The 16,457-nt window shown below is 47.6% G+C and overlaps 1 protein-coding gene across 7 annotated transcripts in view; it reads left to right on the forward strand.

Annotated features, from left to right (window-relative positions):
* LOC114021903 overlaps positions 1-15,780 on the forward strand; it is a 139,248-nt gene extending 123,468 nt beyond the window's left edge. For 2 of the 7 annotated variants that reach the window (XM_043525092.1, XM_043525090.1), the window contains exons 2-4: positions 7,369-7,500; positions 7,957-12,283; positions 12,909-15,780. In XM_043525092.1, the coding sequence (XP_043381027.1) occupies positions 10,345-12,283; positions 12,909-13,780 (2,811 nt within the window). In that variant the 5' untranslated portion in view covers positions 7,369-7,500; positions 7,957-10,344 and the 3' untranslated portion in view covers positions 13,781-15,780. Of the gene's footprint in view, positions 1-1,284; positions 1,830-6,185; positions 6,262-7,368; positions 12,284-12,908 lie in introns of those variants that run through there. The other 5 variants (XM_043525094.1, XM_043525091.1, XM_037913169.2 and 2 more) reach the window with 5 other exon arrangements.
* Positions 15,781-16,457: the final 677 nt, after the last annotated feature.

Below are 16,457 nucleotides of genomic sequence, written 5' to 3' on the forward strand. Positions count from 1 at the left end.
GTGCCGTGTTAGCAAGGAAGAGGCGGCGTTTAGCCCAGTGGTCAGAGCGCTCAGCTGGGGTATAAAGCAGCCCTCCTGCGCGTCCCTTCTCCACCGAACGCAGCCTTATTGGGAGCATTGCAATTAAAGGCATAAATGTAGCGTTTATGCCATTTTCTGAGAAAAAATGTATGGATTCTGTACATTTAGTGCAATTCTAAATCAAGGCCAGCAGACAGGTGTTTCTTGTCTTAATGGCAGAAGAATACATTGCTAACATGCACTCTTAGCAAAAACGAATTTTAATGCAGTCCGTGCATTTCTAAATAGTCATTAAATAATTTACAAAACCTTAGGGCAGGTCTACACAAAAAACTCTGCTTTGGCACAGCTGCACCGATGCAGTACTTTAATGTAAAGACGTTCTACGCGGAAGGGAGAGAGCTTTCCCATTGGCATAGTGAATCCACCTCCGGGAGAGGAGAAGGGAGACCCTCCCACTGACCTCGCTTTGGCTACTCTAGGGCTTAGGTTGATATAACGATGTCGTTCGGGGTGTGGATTGGTGTAAGTCTGTATTATAGTCCACACCTTAGTAACAGCAGAATAAAGAAGTATTAATACATATATAGAAGCATTAGAAAAAAATAATTTTAATGCGGTTAATACAACGAGGAATCCTGTGGCACCTTAGAGAATAACAAATTTATTTGGGCATAAGCTTTTGTGGGCTAAAACCCACTTCATCAGATGCATGAAGTATGTGGTTAATGCCATTCTAAATAAAGTTGATTAGACAATTTCACAAAGGTGACCAAATATGAGTGATAGAAAGAGAAACTATAATCATAGACCTAGTTACATATTACAGAGGTACAGCCACCTTTCAGAGATAACCGGGAAAGTTTTAAAACAGCAAGAAAGGGGGGAAAAGGCAGAAAGAAGAGAAAATATGGCATAGAATCGTAGAAGTGTAGGACTGGAAGGGACCTCAAAGGTCATCCAGTCCAGTCCCCTGCACTCATGGCAAGACCATGTAATAACCAGGGCCATCCCTAGGAGGGGTGTGGGGCCCGGGACAACCCCCCACACTCCACCCTAGGCCCCGCCCCTACTTCACCCCTTCCCCCAAGCCCTGCCTCCGAGCGATGCCAGGAGCTGGCAGGGCGCAGCAGGGCCAGGCTGGTAGCACGGCTGCTGGCCCCTGCTCCCGCACTGCCCTGGCCCTGCCAGGTCCTCCTGAGGCGGGGGTGCGGTGGAGGAGCAGGGCCACCCAAAGCGCAGGGCCCGGGGTGACTGCCCCAATCCGTCCTATGGATGGCATGGCTCTCTGGTAGTAACTATACCATTCCTGACGGGTGTTTGTCTAACCTGTTCTTAAAAACCTCCAGTGACGGAGAGTCCACAACCTCCCTAGGCAATTTGTTCCAGTGCTTAACTACCCTGACAGTTAGAAAGTTTTTCCTAATGTCCAACCCAAACCTTCCTTGCAGCAGTTTAAGACCATGTCCCCCCAATACCCACTCCTCTTTTTTTCTAAGACAGCCCTTCTTTGCAGCACCTTCACTGAAGTTGGCCCAGTAAAAGATATGACCTCACCCACCTTGTCACAGGATCGTCGGTCAAGGGCCACAGTTTATCTTTGTGAGGCTGCCTGGGACGACGTGCCTGTGTTAAAGTATAATTTAAACAAATTACAAACGTGCTTGGTACATGCGTGTTCATGGGAGGGAGGCCTTTCGAGTGATGCCCAACTCAGCCCAGTTCTGATGACACTGTAGTAAAAATGTCCAGCAACCGGAGGACCTGGGAGCCGGGTGACACCGAGTCCCCCCGCCACAGCGCAGAGGGTGAGACAACTGAAATTACAATTCTGTAGATTGTTACACATGGAATGACACGTCTCCTACCGTTCTGTCATTCACTTGCACACAGAATTACACATGCTCCCACGCCTTGGGGAGGGGGCTCCATGTGCTCTAGACCGGACTTTCCAACCTGTGGATTGGGACCCAAAATTGGGTCACTGGAATGTTTCGGCTGACAGTGCTTGTGATGGCTGCAGGGAGATTAAAGAACAGGAGCCTGTCTGTGCAGCCTGTTGCAAGGCTTTCTGCTGCCGCCATCTTTGCTGGGATTAACTCCTGAGGCAGAGACCCCTGGGGAGTGAGGGAGAGGAGTGAGGGAGAGGTTGAAAGGGCTGGGGATGGGCAGGAAAGTGACTGTCTGCACAGACTGCCCCAGGAGCCTCAGATCTTGCACCCTGGGGAATCGGCTCACTTGTTAATATGTATGTAGGAGGGATCAGAGCCGAGGAAACGGGCAAGGGGGCTGCTGCCTTCAGCTAGGGTGACCAGATGTCCCGATTTTGGGATCTTTTTCTTATATAAGCTCCTGTTACCCCCCATCTCCTGTCCCAATTTTTCACACTTGCTGACTGGTCAAGGAGCAAACCTGGGAATGGGAGGATAATAGTGAGAAAGGGATGGCCGTGGGGTCATAAACAGGCCCCCGGAGGGGTTTCTCCGCTGTATCTCTGGGGAGCAGAGTTGCCAGGATGGGAAAGGATGAAAATAAGACGGAGAGAACAGGAAGGAAGGAAGGGGAGGAGAGGGAAAGACAGTTTGAAATGTGGTAGGTTTAACAAGTAACAGGAAGTAACAGGGAGAGGAGAAGAGCAAGTAGCACAGGGGACACGGGAGGAGGGCTTTATTCCTCCTTTATTTAATCTAACCCCCTTCCCAGCCACTCCACCCTCAAAGCCTGCGTTGCCAGACAGACAAATCTACCCAACATGGAAGTGTTGGCAGTGATGTGTTTGCTTTGTCCGACATGTCGGGCCCAGCATGACGTGGAGCATGTGTGTGTTTATGAACCTTTCCTCACGCACACCTCTTGCTGGGAATAATGCAACGGTCCCTGAAATGCTGCACACAGATCTCTTGGAAGCATCAGGGTCCTGCCCTCCCTCCCTCCCCCCCACATCTGAGCAAACTGACTATTTTTTATTGAGGCCACACACAGAGCAAGGGGGCCCCTTAATAAATCTCTGTTTGACACACCCAGGCCTTAATAGTGGCTTTAAAAATAGTGATGTTTTGCTGGGGAGAAAAGGTCTGTCACATTTCATCCCCAAAGGGAGACATTTCCTCTCCTAGTGTTGGCACTTTCCCTGTCCCCTCCGCATGCTATTTATTAGAGCGACTACACGGTGGCAGAGAGCTCTGATTACAGGTTTAGCCAGTTTACTTAGCTTCTGTTGCTTCCAGCCAGAACAGCGAGTCAGATGGTGTACCCAGGGTTTTTAAAGGTGGCCTGCCGAAGAACAAACTGGCCAGTTTTGTGACCCTTTTTGCTTTTTTATGATCAGTAAAAAGGTCCAAAGTTTTTTTTTCTTCTCCTCTGCTATGTTTGTTTGTAAATATTGTAAGTTCTTGTCTTAAGTACCCTAACGTTCCTAAGAGAGGCTGTGGCACCTGGAGAACTAGTAGATCTGTAGCATTGAAGAAATAGAATCAATTTTAATTTGCCTTATCTCAGGATTTTTTTTAGCACTAATCCCCATAGTACCTCAGAGCCAGATTTCCCATCACTGCACCAGAAATCAGTGGTAGCTATGAGTGCTCAGAGCCTGTGAAAATTTGGTGCTGTATGACTTGATTGAGAGGAGAAGGGACTTTTATTCAGATAGTTTAAACATTTTTTTAATTGGTTTGATTCTAGTAAATACTTGAAAGAAAATATCTGTTTGTTCAAAATTCAGCAATGCCCCCCATTTTCAAAGAGAAGCAGGGAAAACTTGTGATGCACATGGCAGTTACCTAACCAGCCCCCCAGCAACAACAGGAGAGACAAGACTCAGCTGCCCTGATGTTTCTGAAGGGGGGTAAAAACAGAATGTTCTTTCTTTCTCCCCCTCCTTCTCTCCCCCCCTCTCAAATTCTTGAAGATTATCCCTCTGATGTTGCCTTATTTTCTTACTAATAATACACAACATATACAAACCTTGGATTATGCAATGTTTCCTACCCTTTTAATCTGCGACAATTTCCCCTTGTGTTGCAGAGAAAGTGTTGCCCTGAGTTACTATCGCAGATATGTGGAGAGGGCCTGAAGAAGGGGAATAAACTCCCCACTAATCAACTTTCCCCCTCATGTCTTAATCCCCCCCCACACACACTTTATGTACATTAAAATTGACTCACTTGCTGTCTTGCCCCATATGTAGTAAACATCACAGCCGGGAGCCTCCCCCCCATTCAGTCTCTGCTGCTCAGTGGTCTGGGCCCAGGGGACCTAAATATCATTTGAAGCTTCAGGAGAAGAGCCATGGTCCACAGCTCCGTTCCTCGGGCACAGCGTAGCCGTGAGCAGGTGGGGTAGAGCTCATCGGGGCTGGAGATAGAGCTTTCTCAGGAGCCACTCCCAGGCTGTGGGACAAGAGCATCCCCATGCTGCCTTCCCAGGGCCAGGTGCACTTTTTACACCTGCCTTCAGTAATTCGCAGAGACAACAGGCATCACATCCACAGACACACAAATAATAAATTACATTTTAAAAAACCTCATGGAAATTCCCCTTTGGGGAGAGGAGGGAGCAGGCGAGAATCCCAGGGGACGAATGCGAGACGTGTGGCTGGTGCCCGGCTAGACGGTGCTGGGACCCTGCAGGGATGAGGACCAAATAGAACAGAACACGGGGGAGTGGTGCTGCCCAGCTGCTAACGGGGCAGTTGGCTGGACCCTGAGTGACTGGGTTAAACTCCCAACTACTCATTAAATACTGATATGAAATCCTCTGCAGACAGTGCCCCATTTCCCCAAATTATGGAATATCAATAAACTGCCCAGCCCGTTTGCCACACCCCAACTCCACAGTTCCCCTCAGCCCAACTTCCATGCCCGACCCCAGCTGCCAATCACCGGCCCCTCCTCCATTGCTGGAGTGCGGGCCATATTTTTAAAAAGGACTTAGGTGCCTAAACATGCAGATAGGTCTCTAGTGGGGTTTTCAGAAGCATCCATCTGTGTCTTTAGGTGCATAAATATTGCTTAAAAATCTGTCCCTTAGTGTCCTCAACTGAGATGAACCCCAGTTTGCCCTGACCCAATTTGCCAACCCCCTGTCCACCCTCCACTCCTGCCGCTCCCAACTGCCCCGGGACCTTCCAGCTCATCCTGTCCCTGCCCCTGTTAAGGCAGCATCACCCAGAGGTCCCTGCTGCCCATGTTGGTGGCTGACCTGGGGGCATCAGTTACGCAAGATAGAGATAAAATCTCCCCAGATTTTGTACAATTTCTCTCTAATTATCTCTTACTAATGCTGTAAGAAAGTTGGGGGTGTGGGTGTATTTTTGTTCAAAAGTCATGGCCACGGCTCGTTAAAGTAGCTGTTTCGGTGCAGTCAGTACCACAAACGGACACACACAAACAGGCCCTAAACCCTTGTTCAGTGTCAGGTGGGCGGCAGAGTCCTGTACCCTCCAAAGGGGATGGATACCGTGCCCCATTCCTCCAATCCCCACAGAGTGGCAGCTCCGGTGGGCCTGGGCTGGGCCGGGGGAGGGGCACCTCTCCCCACCTGCCTGGGCGGCTCTTGAGAGCTTGGTGCGCGGCCACGCAGCTTAGAGGGAACGAAGGTGAGTGTTGCAACCTGGTGCACGGGGTCGCAACGCCACTCACATTTGTGGTGTGTGCTAAAAGTTGTGCTTTCTGCAACAAAGCAGTTTTCTTACCATCTTATCTATTACTTATTGAATTCTCCAATTCTGAGTACAGATCTAAATTCCCCTTGAGTCGCCTCTTTTCTCCCTAGTTACTGAATAAGGATATAAAATCCCCTCACATTTTTCTCCAGTTATCGACTATTAATATCAAATCTCCTCAGATTTTGCCATTTTCCATCTCATCCTCAAAGTTTGATTAAAAAAAACAAAGCTCCTCACACCTTGCCCCCGTTCCCGCTATTTTAAAAATATTTATATAACATGTTCTCGGATCCCCCTCCCCTCCCGTACATACACCTTTTGAACTGAAGGAATTTGTCTGTATTTGGAAAGAAATGTGACTGACGAAGACATACTGCTGAGTTTGTTTTTAGGATTGTACTGCGTTATAACGGGCTCAGGTTTAAAATCACGGAACATGCTTTGTGAGAAATATCCCGCAGAATCATCAGGTCTCGCTTGTTCTCTTACCCCTGAGCAGGATTTTCAGGGTTGATGTGGTTTCCTGGTTGGAATGGGGTGAAAAGCCAGGGAAAGGAAAGGGAGCTGCTGAGAGGGTGAGGAATCAAATCACTTGACACAGTAAAGTATCAGCAAGCGAAGCTGTAATTCCCACCAGCGCCTTCTAAATAGGGTTGGCAGGTGTCCAGTTTTCGACGAGAACACCCAGTTGAAAAGGGACCCTGGTGGCTGACAGCACTGCTGACCGGACCGTTAACGGCCTGTTGGTGAGGTGCAGCAGGGCTGAGCAGGCTCCCTGCCCAGCTCCGCGCGGCTCCCGGGAAATGGCCAGCATGTCCGACTCCCAGGCAGAGGGGTGGCCAGGGGGGCTTCACGTGCTGCCCTCACGCAGCAGCAGCTCCTATTGACCAAGACTTGAGCTGCGGTCCATGCCCTGGAGGTGACCCTGCCCTCTGTCTCCCCGTCGCCAGCACCCAGGAGCTCAAGGTATCCCCATCTCAGAGCGCTGCAAGGGGCTCTGGGAATGGGGCTGCTGGAGGGGAGGCAGACGAGAGAGCCCCTCTCGGGGTCCTGTGGCCTTCAGGGACTCCTGCACATCCTCCCCTGTAGGGCCCCACATCCTGTCGGTGCTGCGTGCCTCAGCCTCTTCCCAGCTCACCAGTGGGGCCCTTCTGGTCTCGGACCTCTGGCTCTCGCCGATCCTGGGCCCTGGTGCAGTGGCCTGGCCCTGCCTGGGTCTGCGGCCTATAGCAGTGCTATGGGCTAACCCTTGCCACCCCCACTGTGTTTGCTAACCTCCGCAGGCAGGGAGCAAGCTAGAGGTTGGGGATGAGAATTAAGCAAGTGTCAAACCTGTTTGTTAAAGCTGCAAAACTTCCCAAATGAACTACAATACACAAGAAATTAATGAAGGTCCTGTAGCTGCTGGAATGAAAAGCAAGTTTAGTAGTTCCCAGATGTTCTGTCCTTAGGTATTAAGGGCCCTGTTTGCTCTAGCCACCACAGTATCTGATACTCCTTACTGAGATTTCCCTTTAGTGTTCAGGCCATATAATTAAAAACATGTCCAAACTTTAAATCCAATCAAGGATTTGGAAAAGTCCCACCATTGCTGAAATTGCGACGTATTTATGGGTGATATTACAAAGTAAAAATCACAGTGAGATTATAAAAGTCCTGTAATTTAGTATTTATGTGCTTAGATACTACTGTGATGGGTGACACAGACAAAGAAACATAGCTACAGAGTGGAGAAGTCCAGCTCAAAGAACAGAACGATTCAGGCTGAATCATTCAGGATTTCTGTTTCTGCTTCTAAATTTGAAACAGCAAATGTAAGTAAAATTAATGTTCAAAAAGTTGTTTTTAGTACCAAAAGAGACATTAACGTACAATCATACATGATTAAGAAAATATACATGATCTTTAATAACAACCCTGCTGAAGTACATATTCTGACAGAACTAGGATTTATATGTTTAATTTCTAAAATTCTTTTTGAGGACTCTTGGTAAAGGGAAAGCTCTTTTATAAGGAAAACCTTGCCCACACAAGATATGATAGCATCTAACTCCCAACTCAGGAGCTAAATATGAACCCTTGTCTGGGAGGGGGTGGCAGCAGGCAGAGGGGTACTTGATAACCAGGAGGCAGAGCAGAGGACATGCTAAGGATGGGTGAGTGAGTAATATGGCCTTGTGGTACAGCTAATTACCTTGTATGCTAGTTCATTCTTGTGAGTTGTTTAGAAGCTGGTAAGTAATTCCAGCTAATTCAGTTTTGTTCTGTAGGGGAGCTCCAGTGGCTGTGAGAAATAGGCTTGGGGGACTCGGGGTCACCAGCTGTTTTTATCCCCCTGAGGTCGACCTGCTGAACCCTTCTCCTCCTTTTTTTGAGAATTTTTATTTCCTTGGGATGGAATTTTTTCCAAGGGCTCCTGTTGTCAGTTCGTTTGGGGCCATGTTGGAATGTTACTGTCATGGACAGGCCAGGGGCTGTGAATGTTTGTTTACTGCCCGTGACCTGTCCATGACTTTTACTAAAAATACCCAGGACTAAAATGTAGCCTTATCTATTAGTGTGGAGAACAGTCTCCCAACAATGAAGGGCTGGGAGATTAGGAGGCTCAGAAAACTGGTTAACGGGAGCCAGACCCTTTCCTCTTCACGTCAAGGGTGTGAATCCAGCTGTAGGCCAGTAATTAGTCCCATTCGGTTCCATAAGAATATTCAGGTGAACAAGGGCTTGCAGCATCATGCCCTAGGTTCAGTCCCACGTTCGTGTTACAACTGGCACTCCCAGCAAAGAGACAGAAGTGGGAATCAAGAGCAACAAGATACCTCATGGCTGGGAGGCTCCACTGCACAGCTGAGGCACATTGGTGAGGGCAACACAGAGAAGCTTGCACTGCCATTGCTCCCCCTGTCTGTTCGCTAGATCCACCTTTTGTCTCATATGTAGACGGTAACGTCTTTGGGGCAGGGACTGTATGTTACAGATGTGTACGTTGCTTAGCACAATTGTCTGGTGTAAGTGCTACTGTCATACAAATAAATAATGTTTACAACATTACTTCAATGTGTTGAGCACTTAAGGTGGAACCATGTAGCACTTTTTAAAAGAAATATTACCTAGAAGATATATCACTGGATTTAATCTAATTCTCTGTCCTCTATACAGCTAGTATTTTTGCATTGGAATGGTGAGACTTTTGGCTGGTCCCCACATAATAGGAATGTAATTAATCCAGTATTTCAGGTCCTTTTGTTTTTTCCAATATAAATTACTCAGTGGTAAAAAGCAGTGAGTAGTAGCTTTGTATCGACTGAGTTACGGAAAAGGTGACCTGCATTAATCTTGCTTTTTGGTTAGTCTGAGCCCTAAAGCACCTACCCAGTATTTTGCACTAAGGTGGATGTTTAATCGTAATGATAATTAGCTAGCAGAATGCAGTTTGATGTTACTGAAATCTACCTAGGGCCATTTATAACCAATTTTACATGTAATGTACTGTTGTTTTCCTTTAACTATATGTATATAAAACCTTTAAAACATGGCTTTTGGGGGGGTGGGGGTGTTAGTTATTACATGCATTTTCTCCAGTTAGCCGGTGTCCTCTTCTTTTGTACAGCATTTAGCAATAACCACTATTCTAGCAGAGGGTCCAAATCCTATAAATTAAGGATTGCCTTCACTCCAGATTGTGCAAGTAAACCACCATTTTTGGTGTGGCCACAAGTCTCAAGGTTACTTGACACCCATAAAAATAGCACCCCATTGCAACTGCCCATCACCAATATGGCGATATTTTGAGATGAGGTGACAGTGTAAGCGTCAGGACAGGATGATGACCATTGAATATCCCCATCTTACATGTATATGGCAGATAGATATTTTTTAAACTATGCCCTGCTCTCTTCTGGGTGGGTTTTTTATTGTCTTAAAGGTTAAAACAAAATTCTGACTCTATTATCTTAACACAGCTGAGTTAATATATCAACAGGTTAATGCCTTGTTTTGTGAATCTTGAGAGCAGCTGGTATCCAAAGTAAATGATATTGTTATCTTATAGCTCTCACATCGTTTTGTCATGGCTTAATAAAACTGTACTAACCATGAAAAATGGTGACACTGTAAGCAAGCCGTTTTCTGTTTGATGTGCCAGCTGCAGTTTCATGCTGTTCGCAGGGTGGTGCTAATTGAACTGATGCAAATATAGAGAGGTCTTTGCAGAACCGGATGTTACACACGCTGGTCAAAACACCTGTGTTAACTTGAGCTCCACTGAAAACAGAAAATAGCTTATGACAAATTATAGAGGCTAATATAATACAATAGAATAGAATAGAAAAAGTCCAGTTTTACGGGGACCTGTGCAATCAGAAGTATTGACCGGACACCATAAGTCCAGTTACAATAATTTTCTATCATTTTCTAGTGTGCTGTAAAAAATAAAACCTGAAATTAGCGTAATATATCTGTCAAAACAATATATTTGATTGAATCTTTGAATAACTTTTTCAGTCTACAATCAGAAGCAGTAGGGACCAACTAGCCTTTAAAGAGCTAAGCCACCCGGCATCAACGGTCAGTAATGTAGTTAGCGTTTCCCCATCCACAGTCAACACTGTTTTATCTATCAGCTAAATTGTGCTGCAGTCACACTAGTGCGAGGTGAAATGGCGGAACCCGAAAAGAAAAGGATTCGAAGGCTGTGCTCTTTTAAAGACGAGTGGTTGCAACTCCCAGAGTATCGGAATTGGCTTTCAAAGGCAAGTGAAGAGTCGGGATACTGTTCTATTTGTCGTGTTCAATTCAAGATTCAGTTTGATTCTGTAAAAGCTATCCAGCATCATGCAGAGACAGCGGGTCACGAAATCAAAGTACGAGCACAAGTCCAGTCCAGTATAATCGATAAATTCTTCATATTGCCTGATACCTCCGAAGAAGAACAGGTGTGCACGGCTGAATTGCTCTTAACATACCATGGAGTTAAACACCACCACAGCTACCATTCTCAAGACTGTGGAAATAAACTGTACCCCTCCATTTTCACTGATTCCAAGATAGCTTCCAAAATTCACTGTGGAAGGACAAAAGCGGAGGCTTTGATTGAGAATGTATTAGCCCCTCATTCATTAAAACTGGCTGTGCAAGACATTGGATCAGCATCGTTCTCAATAGTGACAGATGCTTGGAATAAAGGGAACACAAAATTATTCCCAGTTGCCCTCCACTACTTTAATAAAGATAAGGGAAGCTGCACATGTGTCCTAGACTTTTTCGAGGATGCAGATGAGACCTCAGAGGCAATCGCAAACAACATAAGAAGTTGTCTTCAAAATGCTGGTCTGATACATAATAAAATTGTGGCATATGGAGCAGACAACGCATCTGTCAATTTTGGAAAGCACAAGTCTGTTTTGGTGCACCTAAAACAAATGTTGGATTTACCAAACCTTGTGCCAGGGCATTGCAGCACTCACATAGTGCACAACACAGCAAAACATGGCTTGAAAATGCTCTCTTATGATGTAGAGAACTTGGTCATCAAGGTTTTCAGTGAATTCTCGTCCAGTGCAAAGAACGTTAGTGAGCTTAAAGAGTTCTTTGACTTCCTGGAGACAGACTATTCGGAAATCTTACGCCATGTACCTACACATTTTTTGACCCTTTTCACTGCCGTAGACAGGTTACTGAAGCATTGGCCTGCCCTCAAATCTTACTTTGTGAAGAAGGGAGAGGAAAAAGTGAGCTGCGCAATATGGGCCTTTCTCTCTGAGCAAGAGGATGCAGTATCCGATGATGACATTATTACGCTTCCCGAGCTGTACGTCTACTTCGTGCACAACATTCTGAGCCAATTTAACAACACCATAAAGGTTCTTGAAAGTGATTACGTTCAGGTAACTGAACTGTATGGCGTATTCAACAGGCTGAGAAGAGAGATTCAGAACCGACAAGAGCAAGGCTTCTATGGGTACAAGGTGACACAGTTCTTGAAGAAACTGCCGCCTAATGAGCAGAATAAATTTGTTGGAGATGCCCAACGGGCTTACACACGCATGCTGCAGTACCTAGAAAAGTGGTTTGATTTCAGCGAAAACTCTTTCTATGTGCTGTGTGCACCACTCAATCTAGACGGACCTCTTGAGCTAGACAAACTGTGTGCTTTGACTGCAAACTGGGACATTCAAGTAGACGGAGACGAACTATTTACAGAAATGTGCTCACTGAACGATGCGCTACCAGCCCTAAAGAGTCTGACAAATGATGCTGAATTGCCATTGTCCCCCCAGCAGCAAGAGTGCCACCGTCGAATCAGTGTCTCCGAGGTGTGGGTAGAATTCTTTAAGCGCTGGGAGGCCCCGAACTTACTTAAAATTGTGCAGCATGTGCTTGCTGTACCACCCACCAACGCCTTTGTGGAACGTGTTTTCAGTGTTATGAAGAACTTGAGGATGGACGAAAGGAATCGGCCCCGTGTGGACCTGGTGAAAGCTGAGCTATTCGTGCACTTCAACTACACAATGACGTGTGCCGAGTTTGCTGGATTTTTGAAGACAAAAGCAGCGAAGGAGCTTGTGGTGGGAGTGAGACAAGACCGGAAGTGTGAACGTAAGTCGCTTCACTGGCCACGCTCATGAAGCCTGGTTTTGTTTTATTTTGTTTGTATCTTCGTTGCATTGCAGAAGCAGTTAAAAAGCAGTGTTTAAAATCTCTCCCTGGTGAGGGGAAGTGAGTCAAACGTTCCGTCTCCCACATTCAAACTATTGCAGCTCCTGTCCTTCTCCTGGTGCCTGCTCGGGCCTTGCAGTGAAAATGAGCAAGTGAACGAAGGTGGGAGAGAGCGAGTGATGGAGGGAAGGGGATGGAGTGAGCAGAGATGGGGCCTCGGGGCAGGGGGCAGGGCAAGGGTGTTCGATTTTCTGCAATTAGAAAGTTGGCAACCCTACTTCTAAAGTCCCCCAGGGTCTGCTTCATCTTAGCCAGGTCAGAGTTGTTCCTAGAACTCTAGACACTTGGCAGTAGCGCCCTCTCTCCTGCCCTCACTACCTCTGATTTTTCAGATGGGATGTGGTGTCCAGATTTGTCCCTTTCTCTCTCTCCCTTGGGAAAAGTTTGGGGAGGATATTGTTCCTGATTTTTCAGTTTCTCCAGTGCTATTTGGGTTTGTTTCTCTCCTTTCCTTCTCCAGCGCAGGGAATGACTCATGTTTAGATTCTCTCTCTCTCTGTCCCAGCAGGTGAGGGAATGGTGAGTGAGAATGTGGAAGAGAACCCTCAGCAGGAAGATCCTGAGCAAGTTGAAACTCACGGGACGTTATTGGGTAGATCTGAAGGGACTGTGTCCTGGAGTCCAGAGCACGGAAAAGCCGGTGGGTCTCAGTGCAGGCCAGAGAGACAGCAGGGAAACCAGCCAGGGAAGAACGCGGGTAAATCCACTCAACGTGACGGTGGTTCGAAGAATCTTAGTAAAAACATGATGCACCAGAGATCCTCCAAAGGGGAGAGGAAAAACACATGCACCGAGTGTGGGAAAAGCTTCAGTCGGAGTTTATACCTTATTATACATCGCAGAACCCACACAGGAGAAAGACCTCATAAATGTCTTCAGTGTGGGAAGAGCTTTATTGGCATCCCAACCCTGAAAAAACATCAGAAAATCCACACGAGAGAAAAACCCTATAAGTGCCCTGACTGCGGGAAAAGCTTCGGTGAGAGATCACACCTTATTGGCCACCAGAGAGTCCATACAGAAGCAAAAACCTTCATATGCTCTCAGTGTGGGGAAACCTTCTGTAACTGGTCATCCTTTCTTAGACATGAGAGAATCCACACCGGAGAGAGATCTAAACCTCATAAGTGCCCTGAGTGTGGGGAGAACTTCCGTGATAGGACTGGTCTTATTAGGCATCAGACAACTCACACAGGAGAGAAACCCTATACCTGCCTGAAGTGTGGAGAAAGCTTCAGTCGGCGCTCAAACCTTACCAGGCACCAAAAAGTTCACACTGGGGAGAGACCCTATAAGTGCCTCAAGTGCGGGAAAAGCTTCAGTCAGAAATCAACCCGCAGTAGACATCTGAGAACCCACTGGGGAGAAAGTGAATAAGTGCCCTGACGAGGGCCGGCTGAAGTGGGTTAGACCGGAGCAGTTGCACCGCTACAGCTAAAGTCGAGACTACCTTCCTTTTTAACTGCCAGTTTTCCTGTGTGCTCTAAAACCCACATGTGGACTTGGATTGTCTTGAAAATTGCCGTGCCTCATCTGGGCCGGGGGCAGAGCTAGTGGTGGGAGGTTGTGGTCGTTTGGTCTCGGGGTTCCTCAGATACAGCCCCCCAGTAAGGAGCTGCTTTTACCATTCAGATTGCTCTGAAACCCTGTGCAAACTTAACCCCCATGAAAAGCAGGAAATATTACATTAGAGTACATGCTACCCCCACAACATAACCTTAACTCTGCCCTCTTTGAGTGAAGTCCCAGCGTACCGGTAACACACATTTGCTCTCTACCTTTGCAGATGTGACAGAACACTTCAGGAATAGAGCACTGATGAGCAGTGTAGGACAAATTCGGCCACCTTCTGTTGCTAAGGGAAGACTCTGGGGTAGGTCAGGCACAGTGAGCAGCTCTCACTTATACTCAAAAACTGAGCGTGCTCCACACAAACCACCCCAGAACGACAAAATGTTCCCATGGCTTCACCCTTGCCCGGAGGATTCCCTGGGGGACATGGCTTTCACTGGCCCCGCAGTAAGCCCCGGAGTCAGATGGCTGACAGGCTCCGTGGCCACACTCCCTTGTGCGTTTCTACTGACAGACCCTGCAGAACTCAGCACTGCAATGGAGCATAACTGACCCTTTTGAAGTACACCTGCACCTCTCCTGCTACCACAGCGACAGCCCTGCCGGCCCGTTCCAGCTAGTCGCTTCACACAGCGCAGGCAGTCAAGTGCATGCAGATGAATTCTAGGATTCAAATCTGCAGAATACAACACGAGCAATGGTCCATCTTCTGAGTCCTTCATGTCTACTTCTTACGGCAACACCGTTACTGAACCATTCTCAGTGGCTATTGCCAGCGACAAGGGGGCAGAGTTAAGGTTGCACTGTGGGTATGACATTTACCTTAATTTCTTGGATATTAGCGGTGTAAGTTTAGCCACTCTCCCCATTGTGGAAGGGCACAAGGCAGCGCCGGGCAACCTTAGCTCTGCATTAACTAAGGTTTTGGACAGTTAATATATTTGCTGATTCCACAAATGTCGTCACCGTTTGACTTTTTAGAGACTGGTTACCCATCTCTGCTGTTAGGAGACAGCAGCCCTCCTCTGGCTCTGCCAGGGTCAGCAAAGGAAAAGGCCCGATCAGCCCGTCCACCTTCCCAGCTGCTGGGATTCCCTGCCTCAGCTGGAATCTTCTCCCCCATCTTGCCTGGTTCCCCAGCCAGTGTCCTATGGACTGGGTATCCGAGGAACCTTTTGTGCCCTTTATTCACAAAGACCTCCAGGGACCTTGAGCGATCCAGTGTTTAGGGACTAGGAGAGATGGGTGATGGGCGGGGAAGAGCCTGTGTTTGAGCACAGGGGGATGGGAACCCAGGGACTGAGTGTGTGAATCAGTGAGTGATGGTGAGAGTGCTGAGACTGGAGAACTCGTTGCACTAGCAGAGCACAGCTCCTCCTTGCAAAGAGGAGCAGCAGCCGCAGCCAACACCCAGAGAAGCTAAGACAGCATTTGCCCAGCTGCAGATGGCTCATCGTTACAGTCTAAAGGGATCTAGCAGCCCCTGGAGCTGCCCGCGGCTTGGAGAGAGACAGGCATTCAGCTCAGGGAGTTCAGCCAGAGCCCTAACGCCTTCTCTCGCGGTTGTAACCTTTGGTTAAGACGCCAGCAGAGTGCAGTGAACTCAAAGGGAAATTAACGAATGGCCGGGGTTCTGCCTCCTGAAGAAATGCCAAGAGCAATGGGGGCACGGTTCTAAAGTAATTCTCTGCAATTGGCATTGGGCATGTGGTGTCCTGTGTGTGTGTGTTTGAAAAACAGGATCTGGATTATATAAATGGATGGGGAGGTACTTTGGACATCTAAATAAAACACAGTTACTGTTCCCTTTCTTTTCAGTCCCTCACTATAGAAAACAATCCCCAGCGACAGTTAATTTGTCTTCCTTGGAATCAGCCTGATGAAACTTCTTAGGATGCCTATAAATGACGTGCACATGGCTGGTGATGCCTTTCTCCAAATACAGGGCAGCGCTCAGTGAGGCTCCTGCGTGATAACACACTGGTCACGGGGTTCAACGAATGGAGTTTTCTTTGACACATGGGGCCCATTTCGGGTGACATTTTGCCCCCTCTACTCCGGGTCGTCCTTCTCTCAGAACCATCATCCAGCCACTCCTGTTATTTCTCTTTATGCTTCGTTCTGGTGAAGGAAACCTGCAGACACAGACACATCTGGAATCTGTTTCTTCAGTCCCCAACCCATCTGTGAGAGGAGCCGGGATTGTTCATTCCAGCCATGCAGCCCTTGGGATTCAGATCCAGATTCCTTACCTCCCACCTAGCTCCTCTCTGCCCTTCTCCCCACATCCTGCCAGCGCTTCCCCTGCTGTCTCAGACACCTCCTATCCAGTTCCAATTTCTTCCAGCCCCCCTAGGGATAAAATGATTTGCCACAGTCCCACCTTGGTCACCTATTGCTGGGGCTGCTGCAACCACTTCTCTGAATTCCCCCTATTGCCTTGCTGTCCCCCAGGCCCGACCCCAAAATACCACAGCTGGGC

Source organism: Chelonia mydas, chromosome 11 (assembly GCF_015237465.2).
Source record: "Chelonia mydas isolate rCheMyd1 chromosome 11, rCheMyd1.pri.v2, whole genome shotgun sequence".
Lineage (NCBI taxonomy): Eukaryota > Metazoa > Chordata > Testudines > Cheloniidae > Chelonia > Chelonia mydas.